Source organism: Amyelois transitella, chromosome 17, assembly GCF_032362555.1.
Source record: "Amyelois transitella isolate CPQ chromosome 17, ilAmyTran1.1, whole genome shotgun sequence".
NCBI lineage: Eukaryota > Metazoa > Arthropoda > Insecta > Lepidoptera > Pyralidae > Amyelois > Amyelois transitella.
This window is the reverse complement of record NC_083520.1, coordinates 9,558,019-9,574,504: the sequence shown is the minus strand read 5'-3', so window position 1 is coordinate 9,574,504 and position 16,486 is coordinate 9,558,019. Positions and strand designations below refer to the sequence as shown.

The 16,486-nt window shown below is 35.1% G+C and overlaps 2 protein-coding genes across 2 annotated transcripts in view; both read right to left on the bottom strand.

The window, feature by feature from the left end:
- Nucleotides 1-1,416: 1,416 nt before the first annotated feature.
- LOC106138350 (potassium voltage-gated channel protein Shaw) overlaps nucleotides 1,417-16,486 on the bottom strand; it is a 143,171-nt gene continuing 128,101 nt past the window's right edge. Inside the window, exons 8-10 of the mRNA XM_013339478.2 lie at nucleotides 3,275-3,425; nucleotides 2,724-2,828; nucleotides 1,417-2,042 (exon numbers count right to left, since the gene is read on the bottom strand). Coding sequence (XP_013194932.1) covers nucleotides 1,513-2,042; nucleotides 2,724-2,828; nucleotides 3,275-3,425 — 786 coding nt within the window. The 3' untranslated portion in view covers nucleotides 1,417-1,512. The remainder of the gene's footprint in view (nucleotides 2,043-2,723; nucleotides 2,829-3,274; nucleotides 3,426-16,486) is intronic.
- On the bottom strand, nucleotides 13,599-15,689 carry LOC106129854 (tigger transposable element-derived protein 6-like). Its single transcript, XM_060949013.1, has one exon. It carries the CDS (start codon nucleotides 15,358-15,360, stop codon nucleotides 13,846-13,848), a length of 1,515 nt encoding a protein of 504 aa, XP_060804996.1. The 5' UTR covers nucleotides 15,361-15,689; the 3' UTR covers nucleotides 13,599-13,845.

Genomic DNA, 16,486 nt, shown 5'->3' with positions numbered 1-16,486 from the left:
TTGACAGTTGCGTGCGAACGGCAGTCGCAGACAGACGTGTACTGGTACTTGGTGTGCTAGTGATCCGGTGACTGTACGTAGTACAAATATCAGGTATTTTACTATGGTCACCCGCAGACACGAATTAAATTCTTGGAAAATTTCATCCGAATACAACGTTATCCATTGGAATTGAAACAAAATTCTGTTGAATATTAAAATTTTAATTATATTTCAACAAAATTTGTAATTCTATACACATTTTTATGTGTTTCATTTTTACGTCTAAATAAAATGCAATTTGTTGGTTCATTTTTGGCTTTCTGTATTTATGAAATAACTTAAAAGATGATAACTTCCATATAACTAATTTATAAATAAGAATTTGGGAATAGATTAGTCCATAATTGACATAAACAATATTTAGTTTGTCTCTTATTACTCTTGCCTTTTTGCTTCTAACATGACGTATAACATATATATTATATTAATAATCAATGCATTTGGTAAATTAAGTATTTTTATCTTTACTGGTTGCAGAAAAGTAAAAGAAAATATTAATATTGAAAAAAGAAGATCTCTCTACACAGCTTACATTTGATTTTGAATTTTCTGTCAACTGTCTTAACAATCCAGACAAACTATTGCTGTTCCGTTTCACGTCATAATAAAAAGCGAGACAACGATAGTTTGTCGCGCGACAAAAAAGGCGTCGCGCAGTGCCACGCTACGGTACCTGAATTTTATTTACAAGCATCACTGTTTTGTCTTTCCTTTATAAAATATAAATATAAAAACATAATTTTTAATATTACATTTTTACTATACTACTTTGGTCGAGATGAGTCATAGGTTGAAATTTTTATATTAACAATATATGACAAAGTTTGAGAGTATTTTTAATTTTCATTTTACAAAGTAAACATATTTTGACAACGTCATTAAAACTAGAAATGATTTAGATAAACAGATATTACTTTGATTTTTATATAAATATAAATATTCATAAAATTCATAATCTTATAATAATACTTTCATCACTAGTCTAATGGGAGACTTTGTTTTTTAATACTTTGGGGTTGCAACACTTGAAAATTTAATTTATCATCTCTATCTATTTGATAATTGATATTCAACTGATTCATAACAGGAACAAAGTAAAAATTCTAAGTAAATAATAAAGAAATGGGATGAGATCACCTTCGTATATTTTGTCTTAAAAATTTACTATATTTTTGTGGTCTTTCGTACGTACATTAAAGATATTACAAACAAATTATAATCAAGTGTATTATGTTAAAATGTGTTTAATTTTAACTAAAAAACAATTATCATTATCAACCATATTAAATATGATATTAAAATATCTTTCACGAAAATTTGTGTAGGACATTCTATTATCAACATAATAATAACAGAAAAAATATGTGACAAATATTGAACGCCTAGAGCTAAGGAGAAATTAAAACCATGCAGAGAGACACTAGGAATTGTAAAAAAAAACGTTCCTGTGATAAATTCAGTTGTAACAAATTAATACGAATTATTATTAGGACTATTATCATTTGAGCTACTAACTACACTAGTGTCAGTTTTGGCATCTATAACATTCGAATTGATTTCATCTTTATATGAACTATCTGTTGCATTGTAAGCATCATTCACTATATTCTGATCATCACTGTCATTGGCACTACTAATACTATTTTGAATATCAGAAACCCTATCTAAATTTTCACAACTCTTACCCGAATCAATATTACTATCACGTGCTGAAATATCAGAAACGGATTCTCTATTTTCAATGATCACTTGAACGCTTGGATTGAAACTATCTGAGTTTTTACCGGGTAAATCTGGTGGTCGGACAGTCGATAGGGTGCTGGAGAGAAATGATGACTGTAGGTTGTATCCGGGTAATAGTTTTGGTTGCAATGGTAACATCAGATCTAAGGATCCCGTGGTTGCAGGTCTTGGTTGCAGGGGAGGGGCTGTCATCAATGGTGGTTGCAATGACGCAAGGGATATGGCTCCTGACTGCGTGTTGATTATGGGACTCTCAACTGTAAGAGATAAACCAAAATGTGAGGATTTGATTCATCTAAGTAATATTTTCTATCACTAGTAACTAATACTAAGTTATAACTCACTATTAATAGCTAAATGCTAATTGTTAATCTAACAATCAACTACAATATGCATTTTGATTAAGAACATCTTGGAATTCTTGATATTTATGAAATATGAACTATTTGTGCTGTTCTTTATCGTACAATAATAATATCTCAAACAATTCATAATAACAACGTCAAAAATAAATTTATATCAAATTTTCGATGTTTTCAATAATATTTAATTATATTTTGTTGTGTGATACAATCAAGTCATTATAGTTGCAAATTTAAAATCCGGATCAAACTATAAACCCTGAGTGAATTCGTTAGCGGATAAATAAATAAAAAAAAGCACTTTTTCTATCTTTGTATTGTAACGTTATAAGTGTTATAAAAGATTGTCAAAATATTTACGTGACACGGTATCCAAATAAATCTTAGATTTACGAAATTAATTACTAAGCTATCACGTATCACTTCTCAAATTTTATTTTCACATGAAACTGCCTCTTATATTTTCCTACTCCGCATTAGTTTCGGCGATTCTTACACTTTTCTTATTTGCGGACCTCCTAAAGCTTTTGTCAGGTTTAAATGCGTCCGACTGGAATACTATGATGTGTGTTTTACCGATTGGGGCCCTGGCTTGCAGTGGTTGGGTGGTCGTGGTCGGTGGTCGCAGCAAGCTCGGTGGTGCTTGCAGGGCTAAGCTGATCATATTCATGCCATTGACTCCTGAAATTGTTTACACAGATGATATGATGAATGTTGGAACCGTGTTCTAATAATGAATTTGTGATGGTGGTGATAATTTGTGTATTTTTGTTTGTTTGTTTGTGACATGACATAAAAAAAATGCACAACGGCGGACTTATCTCTGAGGGATTTCTTCCAGGGTTGTGGCATTGAGATTGAAATAGTGACAGGTTGCTAACCTATTGCCTACAACAGGAATTCCAAGTTTATAAGATATTTCCTTAATCGCCTTATACGACATCCATGGTAAAGATATGGAGGGCTTATATTTAAAGTGTCAAATACTACACGGCACGTGTGTTTCTCATTGTGTCGCAACTCGCTTTGTTATATCTTCAGTAAGAAACCTATTTTGCGAAGTGGTAACTGCTTAGTCTGTTTATATAATACGCCATCTACATTTCAACCCCCAAGCTGAAACTTACCGAACTTATTACTTCCAGGCGAGAGGTCTTTGAGAACCACTGGATGTTTCACCGCGTTCACGCGCCGGTTGGAGGCGCTGGGTTCGCGCTTTCTCCGCGGCTGCTCGACTGGCAACACTCGCCGCCGCTTCTTTGGAAGTTTTGACCGGGCCTGTGGATAGATGGCGCTAGTTTTATTATGTGCTGATTTGTCTAATATCTATAATTTTTTTAAAGAATTATCTTTTTATTTAAATGTAGGTTATGTCACAGTTTACAGTAATGCTAAATAAATATTTTGCGTATCTAATTGGAGCATTTTAATTTTGGTTTAATAAATATTAAATGTCAGTTTACATTGAAATAAATGCGACGTGAAGCTTTGGAAATGTGTAGTTAACTTGTGTCAAAAGTACCTAAGTTTCAGTCGTTACTCATATCGTACTCCGTCTCCGGGGTAGACAGAGCCAACATACTTGAAAAGACAAAGGCCGCGTTCAGCTGTTTCGCTTAATTATAGAATTGAGTTTTAAGAGTGACAGGTTTCTAGAGGTAACCTCATGAAAATTAGTAGGTATAATTTGACAAATTATCCTCGTTTTTGTTAAAACTCTACAAAAAAACTGAACTGAACAGACTGCTTTTGTACTATAAACAAATTGTGTGCAAGAAGAAACGAGACAAACAGAATCTAATCAATTATGTGAACACCTTCTAAAAAATTCTTTTAAGAACACGCTAACGTTATTTTGTACCGGTTCCCTTTTATGCTACAAATTTCAATCATCTTTCCCTTTTTATACATTTTCAACAGCGTTTGTACACAGTGTATATCGTAAAAGTCGGTCAAGGGCTCAGTGAGATATGTTACCTAAATAGGCGATAGCAATGGAGTTTTAAATAGTTAACGATTTAGTAATTTTAATTTCGTATGGTTTACAACACGAAGTTATTTTATTATCCTGTACTAGCTAACCCGGCAAACGTTGTTTTGCCATATAAATGATTTTTAAGTAATTTCTAGTTAAAAAAAATGTTAAGGGTGGACAACCCTTATCAATAAGGGGTATGAAAAGTAGATGTTGGCCGATTCTCAGACGTACTCAGTATGCTCACAAAATTTCATGAGAATCGGTCGCTCGGTTCGGAGGAGTACGGGCACGAACATTGTGAAACGAGAATTTTATATATAAGGTAGGTATATATTCTTTATACAATCGTTAATTTACATACATACATACATACATATGGTCACGTCTATATCCCTTGTGGGGTAGACAGCCAACAGTCTTAGAAAGACTGATAGGCCACGCGCAGCTATTTGGCTTAATGATAGAATTGAGATTCAAATAGTGACAGGTTGCTAACCCATCGCCTAAAAAAAGAATCCCAAGTTTGTAAGCATATCCCTTAGTCGCCTTTTACGACATCCATGGGGAAGAGATGGAGTGGTCCTATTCTTTTTTGTACTGGTGCCGGAAACCACACGGCACCAATCTTTAATTTAAATTATACATTTTCTTAAATATATTGAAGAGCATATCAATCCCTCATATATTATGCTACAAACATACATAAAATCACGCCTCTTTCCCGGAGGGGTAGCCAGAGACTACATCATTCCACTTGCCACGATCTCTTCATACTTCTTTCGCGTCATCCACACTCATATCTCTCTTCATTCAAACTCAGCGGTGCCGGGTACTCTTGACCTGATCTTTTGCCAGGACGTCCTTAATAGGGATGATGACAAGGTCTTGAAACAATATTATTTATTTAATAATATGATAGAATACACGTAATTAAATACAAATTTTATATTCTTTCAAAGTACGATGGGAAAGTACATTGAAAAAATTCAAAATTATTTAAAAATAACTAAGCCAGGAGTGAATAAACACAATTTGGAATAACTTTTATTAAGACATAATATTCATAAACGCAATAATTAAGGTAGCTGCCATACAGATGAAGTTCATTTCGCGAACAAGTAACTCTAGTGTGACGTCACACTTGAGTAGCGTTTTGTACGGGGCGTTTTGGACTAGTCCAAATAATGTGTTATGTTACCTTGTATATCTCAGGTAGTTTATTGTTTATTGATGCCGTTATTTGACCAAAGTTTTAGTTGTTGTGAAACTAAATTAAGCCCAAAACAAAAAAAAAAATATCATCATGCCTATTTTATCAAGTTACGAATTCATCAAATTTCTTAATATGACACGAATGCAGCTTCGTTCCCTATACAAAACATAAAACTTGAAACCATGAATTTAAAATACGCAATGAATCTCTAAGCAGCTTATGTCCGGAATATACTCTATAAATACCAAGCATTTGTATAAATATGAGTCTTTTAATGTGTGACGTCACCTTAAAGTTTATAAACTATGCGTCAAGATATTGTGATACTGGCGCACGTACTAATTTATCAAATGAACCTGTATTATGTGTTAACAGGTCTCTCCCAGAAGTATAATATAGCTAAGATTTTTTTTCTTGTATAATTTAACATTTAACACAAAATAGATTAATTTTTTTTATTAAATCACAGTTAACCAAATGATTGTAACATACATTCATAAAATCACGACTCTTCCCGGAGTGATAGGCAGAGACTACTTCTTTTTACTTGCTACGATCTCTGCATAATTCATTCGCTTCATCCACATTCATAAGTCTCTTCATGCAAGCTCGACAGTTTCGGGTACTCTTGACCTGACCCTTTGCCAGGACGTCTTTATTTTGATCAAGATACGTAGTAGATATAATTAGACTGAAGTGATGTGACGTCAATAAGTGATACCTTGTGTTAAATTTTGAAAATAAATCTATTCTATTCTAAATTTACATAGAGCAAGTTTACATAGAGCTGTTTACTGGAACAACATTGATAAGAGCTATACATTTGACTAACTATTGCCAATATGGTAATGATGTTAAACCAATCTATTGTTATTTGATCAATGCAGTGAAGCCTCTGGTTAGTAAGGTTGATTAGGTTGTATTTTTAGAAAGAAATACCCTTTCTAACGTTTTCTTAATAGATATGTAGGTACGTGTTGCGTACTTCCATACATTTTATCACGTCTACATCCCTTGCGGGGTAGATAGAGCCAATAGGCTTGAAAAGACCGAAAGGCTACGTTTAGCTTTATAATGAAATTGAGATTCAATTAGTGACAGGTTTCTAGCACATCGCCCACAAGAAGAATCCCAGGTTTATCAGCCTATCCCTTAGTCGCCTTTTACGACATCATTTTTATCTGTTTTTATGTAACAAAAAACTGGCCAAGCGCGAGTTGGGTTTGCGATCAAAGGGTTTTATACCATTCATGTCCATAGTTATAAATGCGAAAATAACTATTAATATCTGTTTTGAGCAAGAAGAAGGAAAATTTACGAGTTTATTATGTGGGTGGACCTTTAAATATTTAAATAGTAAAACCTTTTTTAACAGCTGAACCTCTACATTCAGTCTTTCCAAAACTGTCAGCTCTGTCTACCACACAAGGGATATAGACGTGATTGTATGTATGTTTAGTTAAATTTGTTATTACAAAGGCTTATAAACTTGGGATTCTTCTTTTAGGCGACGGGCTAGCAACCTGTCACTTTATACGAATCTCAATTCTATCAGTAAGCCAAACAGATGAACATGGCCTGTCAGTATTTTCAAAACTGTTGGCTCTGTCTACCCCGCAAGGGTTATAAACGTGATTATATGTATGTAAAAACATAACCCTTCTTGTTTCATTCGCGTAAAATATTTTAAGAAGCCAAAAACAAGCGGCTCTATATGAAAGCGAGTATTTTACATACAAAATTGTCAGCATAATGTGAAAACTCACGGAATATTTCAACACGCCCAAGATCAGTCTGTAATGAAATGAACCGACAGAATTTATTCGTTACTAGCTTTTGCTAGCATTTTCGCTCGCGCTAATTTAGCGCCACCTATGAAAGAATACAGGTTTTTCACAAAATCCATAGGAACAATTCTATCGTTAAGCCAAATAGCTGAACGTGGCCATTCAGTCTTTTGCAGGACAGTTGGCTCTGTCTAACCCGCAAGGGATATAGACGTGACCATATGTATGTATGTATGTATGTCCATAGGAACTGTAGTTTTTACCGGGATGAAAAGTACACCTACACAAAATTTCAAAAAGATTGGTTTAGTAGATAACGCGTTAAGGCACAACAAACAAACTTACTATTTGAATCTCAATCTATTATAATATTATAAACCTGAAGAGTTTGTTTGTTTGTTTGAACGCACTTATCTCAGGAACTACTGGTTCGAATTGAAAAATTATTTTTGTGTTGAATAGACCATTTATCCTATTACATCACGCTGTAACTATCAGAGCGAAAAAATAATGGAATATGTGAAAAAAATAAAAATTGAAATTATAAAATTGAAGGCTAACTATTCCACGCAGACTAAGTCGCGGGCACAGCTAGTTGTATAATAAAGCCAAACATCTGAACGTGGCCTTTGGAAAAAAAATTATAACATGAATCGATTTCTCACACCGACAACCCCAATAATGCAAATGGACATACATATATACAGTAATGTAAATAAGCACTTGTATGAACGGAACATTATTTATTCATTACTTTGTTCATTCTATATATTCCTCGTTTCATGTGAGCAAAGAAATATATTTACTTAAAATGGTACACGAATAATAATGTTTATCTGTCGTACGTTTGTCTGTTTATTTTTTGGAAGTAGTAGTAAAAAGAAATACATTCAGATTTTTTTTCTACATGAGTACAAAAAAAAAAACTCATAGATAGAATAGATTCTAAAGGAAATTAGTACCAAATAAAAACCCATACATTCACATCGTTTTTATTCTCAAGAACGTTTACGTTATACGTGAAATCTCTATCCAGGACGGGTAGGCAGAGACTAGATCTTTCCACTTGCAACGAACCTTGCATACTTCCTTCGTTTCATCCACGTTCATAACTCTCTTCAAACCAGCTCATCAGTTCCATAAACTGATCAATTTGGGTTTTTTTGACACGAAGCGACTCCCGCTTGGTCATTGTCACTTTTGCTGGGGAATCTAACTAATATCGGGACATCGTCACAAAACCAGATATCTGAATGTTCAGGTTTAAGACTATAAGCCTTAGTTGCTTTTTACGCCATCAATTAGAAAGAGATGGAGTTTTCCTATTCTTTTTATTAATCTTTTTGTTAGCCACACGGCACTCCAATCATAATATCCTATTAATATTATAAAGTTCGTGAGTATGTCAGTAGGTATGGATGTTTGTTACTCTTTCACGCAAAATCTACTGAACCGATTACGATGAAATTTGGTATGTAGATAGCTGAAGACCCAGAATAACATATAGGCTACTTTTTATCCCGGAGTTCTCGCGGGATTGAAAGCGTTTCCATGCGACCGAAGTCGCGGGCGGCCTCTAGTGTAACATAATTCAGAAAAGAGTCATATGATTCGAATATATTACCTTAAAACCGTCGACCCTCTCTGTAACCATATATCTCTATATCTTTACTTTTCAATATAACAAATGTTTCCCAAGATACAATCGGACAAATAACGCCCAGGGCAGGTAAGGGTTAAGTACAATATATTCATGGGCAATCATAGGTCGGGGAAAAAAAGGGTCAACTTGAATTTTACATATTTTCTTTGCCTCGCCACTGATAACTGTTATCGCTTTTACCATCGAGATATGTATATTCTGGTAAATTTATGTTTTTTGGGAAGATAGATAAGGGACGTTTTTTGTATTGGTGCCGTGTGGTTCCCGGCACCAATACAAAAAAAACCACCACTCCATCTCTTTCCCGTGGATGTCGTAAAAGGCGACTGAGGGATAGGCTTACAAACTTGGGATTCTTTTTTAGGCGAATGATTAGCAACCTGTCACTATTTGAATCTCAATTCTATAATTAAACCAAATAGCTGAACGTGGCCATTCAGTCTTTTCAAGACTGTTGGTTCTGTCTACCCCGATAGGGAAATAGACGTGACCATATGACAAGTGGTAAGGGATTAGACAATCTCGTGGTGTCTTTAGCTGGTAGAGCGTGGGTAGTCGAATCGGTAAGGTGCCTGGTTAAAATGCGTGACGCGCAGGAAGGCACAGGTTCAAATCCCATCTCGGCCATGTACAAATGACTAATTTTAAAGTTATGTACATTAGTTTGAATACAAACCGATGCTCTTACGGTGAGGGAAATCATCGTGAAGAAACCTGCACATTCAAGCAACTGGATGTGCAACCATGGATCCAATACGGTTTAGGTTTACCTGCCATTTGCGAAGGTCAGTTGGGGGTCGCTTCGTGTAAAAACCTGACTCACTCAATTCAGGATCCATGGTCAAAGGCATACCCCTGGCTCTTTTACAGAGAGGTGAAAAGGAGTTCTACAGTGAGGACTAAAAGCCAGGAGGAAGAAGTCCTCAGCTGATCACCAGTTTTGGAACTAATGTCTGCGAAAAGAATCACAGTATCTGTCATTATCCCGCTGGTAAGCGGGTGCGTCCAACATGTTTCTGGACGATTCTGGACTGGGTTAGTCAGGTTTTTACGCGAAGCACCTCCCATCTGACTTCCTCAACTCTTTGCAGTGGAACCTTAATCATATTGGTTTTACCGTCTCTGAGTCTCCTCTTAGTATTTTGTACTCTAGAAGTAAATTACAAGATACAGTAATAATAGATAAACATTCGTTATTCTGTTCTCTAGAAATAAATGCCGTTTGCTGTCATTTGACGTATGACACGAATGAGGGTAGAAATAAATTGGTCTCATGTGAGGATTTAAGTTGTAAACGAATTATTTTATTGTCAAAAACACAATAGCAAGAAGTAAATCCAAGTGAAAATAAACCCATACAACTGAACGTAGCCTTTTTGTCTTTTCAAGATTGTTGGCTCTGTCTACTACGCTAGGGATGGAGACGTGACTATATGTATGTATGTAACAAGTAATAAAATTTAGCACTATAATGATCGTATGACGTTTTAGAACGTGCTAATAAGTATTCATGATTAGCATTTTAATAATGTTATTGACGTTCAAGGAAAGCCGAATAGGCCCCAGTATTTTGACAAATTTATTCCTTAAAAATCACTTAAATGTGATAAATTAGCTATGTAATTGTAATTTTAAAAATACTTTTTATTACTAAAACTAGCTGGGCCCGCGACTTCGTCCGCGTGGAATAGTAATTTTAGGCATCATTAAAGCCCTCAAGGATGACCCTCAACATCACGCTGCAACTATAAGGTGCAAAGAAATAATGGAAAATGTGAAAAAACACGGGGAAAATTATTCATCCTTGAGGGCTTCAATGATGCCCAAAATAACTATTCCACGCGGACGAAGTCGCGGGCACAGCTAGTATTTTATAACCGCTATCTCCTTTACATTAACACCTCATATTACAAGATGACATAGCATTTGTTTTTATCAAAGTCATCGTGTGATATGGTGACTCCACAGAATCTCTCAGCATTGGGAAAACTTTCGGAGATATTTTGAAAATTATTATGTGTACGGTCGCGTTCATAATTGCAGTCATAGTTCGCAAAACTTTATAGCTTGCACCGCTGCTATCACTCACACATTCACACAAATAACACAATAAACAACAAGCGGTGAAACGTTGGGTAACGCGCCATCAAGAAGAGGGTAGTGTAAAAAGTCGACCGCGCAGCGACCGTCGTCCGCTAATAATCAACACAGCGACAGCCACACAGCGGAGATCCATGGTGGAACAGTACGAAAATAATGGCTTCATACCGACCAGAATATTTGCGGAACAGTTCGACACATTAGTGGTTACTGTTCGTCGAGTTTGCATCGTGAGGGACTACACCACAGACAGCCAGCAAGAAAGCCGTATTTATCCGAAATAAATAAGCAAAGATGTTTAGAATTTGCTGGGCAGTATTTGGATTTTGCCTGGAAAGAAGCGATATTTACGGACGAAAAGTTCATTTATGTCATCACTACACGGTAGGCTTCATTTACGGCGAAGAAATTCAACTCGGTATGAAGAAAAAAATATTGTGCCAAATATGGAGTCTGGACGCATATCTGTAAATATGTGGGGCTGGATGAGTGCTGCTGGACCTGGGGAACAGGTGTGGATAGCAGGACGCGCTACAGCTGCTCATTGTGTGCAAGTGCTGGAAGAAATCATGTTACCAACTGTGCGGTATATTTATCCGATTGATGATATGCCAACAATATCATTTGTGCCCTGTGCATCGAGTCCATATAGTGCGTGAAAGGTTCTGCCAGTTTATATTAAAACTACTAATTACTTAGATAGTATTTAAGGACAGCTTCAATATCTTTTCTTTATGAAAACGAATAATTAAGCTGTAACCTTAATAACAGGAGATAAGTAGATGATACAATTAGTGTAATATGCTGTATGTATAGCTTTATATAATCATCAATATGTAAACAAAACTATAGGTAAACTGTTTCAATAAAATTTACTAATTTTAATTATTGAATGTTTTATTTTCTCCCTCTTGTTTAATATTTCTTGCTGATATCCGTGTTTGAAGACAACTTTCCGTGTTTGTAATTCTTAGATATCAGTTAGTTAGTCAGTCAGTTACTTAGTTCAAATGGCACCTTGAAACATTAAAAATTATCAGTAACACAATTTTTTTTTTAATAGGCAAAAAAAATCCTTGAATAACTTCGAAATCCAAGTAACGCTAGTAACTAGAACAAGCGAGTGTGAGCAAGCGAGATTATCTAATATATCTTAGATCTCACTTGCTCACACAAGTAATAAAATTGCTACCCAATAACTTTCGAAGGAACCACTACCTATGTTAGGGTCGTGTGCAGATAAACTTTCAACCTTATTGAAATGTCATAAGTCTGGCAGTCGCAGGCTTCCCTCTATAGGCAAATCTTATGCAAATAATGAGAGACGACGATATCTCGATCGACAATTATCGGGCCCAGTTCGGCCATCGTTGATTACCGTCTCTTTCTGTTTTGTTATGTTATATGTCATAGAATAATAAACTGTTTTACTTAGTAATCATTGGTATTAAAGACCGTATTCATTTGATGGAATATTTATTCTTTTTAAATATGCATGTGTGTGTGTCTAGTGGAACCACAGTGCACGCTATTTTAACCCGTAAGAATTTTAAAACTATGACTGCAGATATGAACGCGATCGTACATTATTCATAATGATTCTTCTATCGATGTAGAATGCAGTGATCGATGAAGTGAAAGAAATACGCTGGGTTTGTGGTACGTTATAAGATGTTGTCTCTGCCTTATCTTCTGGGTAAGAGCGTAGTGGTCAGGTATCACGTAAATATTTTTTTATTTTTATCGAGTGATCACTATGCAGTGATGATAAACAAACAGCCAAATGTCAGAAAATAGACAAAACGCAATTTATTATTAGTTGAAAAAAAATCGGTATATAATTGATATGATGACATACATATGATCACGTCTATATTCCTTGTGGGGTAGACAAAGCCAACAGTCTTGAAAAGATTGATAGACCACGCTCAGCTTATCAAAATTAATTATCTGTAATGTTTAAGGTAATTTATTTGTAATGTTTTATCTGTGTTTTATTTTTCTATCTACATTTATCTGTTTTAGTAATTTGCGTTTTACGTTTTGTTTAGTCGCTTTATAATTTAATTAAAACTACATTCTTATAAAAAAAAAATTCGAATGTTAAAAAAAATGCACTCATTTGTTGCCATTCCGTCATCAATATGCGTCCATTGAATCATTGAGTCCATTTGCATCGGAAATTCATTCCCCGTTCAGGCAATTTTCGGAAAGGTTAAACTCATTTCGTGTTTGTAAAATCCAGCATGATACATTTAAAATTCAATTTTTAATTTATCGAAATTAACTGCAAAGGGTTCTTTGTCAATACTAGTCATCGCCCGCGGCTTCGTTAGCGTAAATTCCGTTAATTTCTACTCCTGCGATAATTTCGGAATATATTTTCATTAGAGAGCTGTTTGCTTTCCCGTGCAGATAGTAAAGGTCAGTCAATGGAAGCGCTTATAAAATTGGGATTCTTATTTTAGAATTTTATAACCTTAATGTGGTTCCCGGCACCAATACAAAAATACTAGGACCACTTCTTCTCTTTCCCATTGATGATAAAAAGCTACCAAGGGATAGGCTTGGGATTTTTTTAAGCGATCTGCTAGCAACCTGCCACTAAATAAATAAATAAATAAATATATATGGGACAAATTACACTGATTGAGTTAGCCTCGAAGTAAGTTCGAAACTTGTGTTACGAGATACAGTGAAACCTGGTTAATTGGGATCTCAAGGGACCAAGACATATGTACCAATTATTGAGAGTTTCCAATAATCCAGTTTTCCAATTAAACAGGTTTAAAATTATAGTTGTCTCATTTACAGAGGCCCCTTTACAGAGGTAGAAATGTGCCTTTATTCTTTTATTAGACGTGGAAATGTTAATAAAAATGCGTATTTTTGGTGTTAAGAATTTAATGTAGTAGATATGATTGTACTATATATAAAAAAAAACAATATTGTAACGATTATGACTTAAAGTAATCGGTAATGGTTGTTTGTACTTGATTGCTAGTTGCTGAAACCTGTTTCTCGATATAATAAATTCGATCAAAAATATTAGAATCATCAACATTTGACATTTCGAAATACTTGTGTAAAGTTTCTAAAGCTTCCATTGCCTCACACTTTGAAATTTTCACTGGAGTCTCTTCACAGTCTTCTTCCTCTTCTTCTTCTTCTGTGTCCAAAGAAGAATACATAGCAACTATGTCATCATCATTGAGCTCCTCTGAAATGAGTACATTATTATCCATAGAAACGAAATCCTGAAAAGTCGCCTGTTGCTCATTCCTACATTCAGTAAATAATTTATCCCATTCTGGAAAAGTTTCACAGATCTCTGGCTCCTCTTGTAGGCTCTCAGGTTCAGATACATTCGTGACTTTGAATCCAGCTTTTTTGAAGCAATTACTAATTGTAGTTTTGCTAACAGAAAACCAAGCTTTTCTCGCAAATCTCATGGCCTGGAGGATGTTAATTTCTGGGCTTTTATCCTCTTCTATAGATTTAAGAACATACTGAACAACTTCCTTCCTGTAGTAAACCTTAAAGTTGTTGATAATACCCTGATCCATGGGCTGTAATTTACTTGTGGTATTGGCGGGTAAGTACAATAATGTAACATAGTCTAATTTGGGCATATTGTTGTGAGCTGTGCAGTTGTCAACAAACATAATGATCTTTCGTTTTTGGGCCCTCATATCGGCGTTCACTTTTTTTAACCAATCTGAAAATAATTCAGAAGTCATCCAGGCCTTTTTATTGTTTTTATAATTAACAGGCAACATTTTAATACCCTTGAAGCATCTTGGGCTCTTAGATTTTCCAATTAAAAGAAGTGGCAGTTTTTCAGTCCCAGACATATTTGCACTTACAAGTACTGTGACCCGATCTTTACTCAATTTACCACCATGGCAAGGCTGACCTTTGAACGTAAATGTTTTATCCGGAAGACACTTGTAGAATAAGCCCGCTTCATCGGCGTTGAATACGTCATCGGGGGAATAATCGTGTAATAAAGCTGGAAGGTTTTTAATCCACTCATTACATTCGTTATTGTCCACAGAATTGCTCTCGCCACAAACATTTTTGAATGTGATATCGTTTCTTTTCTTAAATCCTTCCAACCACCCATTACTGCCAGAAAAATTATCAAAATGGAGCTTTTTTGCAAATTCTTCAGCTTTCTCTTTAATCATTGGTCCGCTTATTGGAATGTTATTATTCCGTACCTGCTTTATCCATGTACAGAGACACTTTTCAAGTTCAGGATACTCTGCGGCTCGTATTCGTTTGAGTTTTCCTTTTCCATCAATACACTGAGACCGAATTTTCTCGTTATTTTGAATAATTCTACACAGGGTTGACTTTGGTATGTTATTCTCCCTACACAGTTCATCACGCGACTTTCCACAATCATAATCTGATAGAAGTTTTAATTTTTCAGATACTGATAACGTTTTATATTTACGTTTAGACATTTTGTACACTTTTATTTCCTTGTTTTAAGATCAAAACCTGAGATAGTACTGATAAACAAAGCATGCGCGGAAGACGATGCGAAATGTTTGTAAACAAACATGTCAAAACGTGTTCAGACCTGATTAATTTGTCTCACTTATACAGATAATTGAGCTACACAATCTCAATTATAGAGGTAAACATCGAAAAAGTCTTAGAATCCAAATCTCATTTAACCAGTTTCAAAAAGTCCCATTAACAGAGGTAATTTAATGAAAAAGAACCGGGACCTCATTGCAACTCTTAATAATAGAGGTTTCTCACTTATCCAGGTCCCACTTAACCAGGTTTCACTGTACTAACTCAACGATACTATATTTTATAATAAATACTTATATATATAAACATCCAAGACCCAGGACAATCAGAAAAAGTTCTTTTCTCATCATGCCTTGACCGGGATTCGAACCCGGGACCTCCGGTGTCACAGACAAGCGTACTACCGCTGAGCCACAGAGGCCGTCAAACTACTAAACTATTTGAATCTCAATTCTATTATTATAAATAGCTGAACGTGGCCTATCAATTCTTTCAAGACTGTTGGCTCTGTCTACTCAATGACTGTATGTATGTATGTTTATAACCTTAGTCTGAGAAGAAATAATGGTTCAGTCTACTTAAGGGTTATAGACGTAACTATATGTATGTATGTTTATAACCTTAGTCTGAGAAGAAATAAAATTAATCTACAAACTAGAACACAATAAGGAATTGATCTCAAAAGTTCCATTCAACTTGATTAATAGTAAAACCCGCGGAAGTCTATTAGGAGTCATAAATTAAAGAGTGTCTTTGATTAAATCTACCTGCCTACAGCGTGATTTGTAACCGCCTACGGTGCTTATGTGAACTATTCTTTATTGAATGTGGGTTATTTGTAGTTTTTAATACCTTAAAAAACTAAAAATAACCCAAACCACATTCCCACAGTTCCCGGCATTAATAGAAAAAAGGAAAGGACCACTCCATCTCTTTCCCCGCGGATGTCGTAAAAGGCGATTAAGGGTTAGGCTTATAAACTTGGGATTCTTCTTTTAGGCGACAGGCTAGCAACCTGTCACTATTTGAATCTCATTTCTATCATTA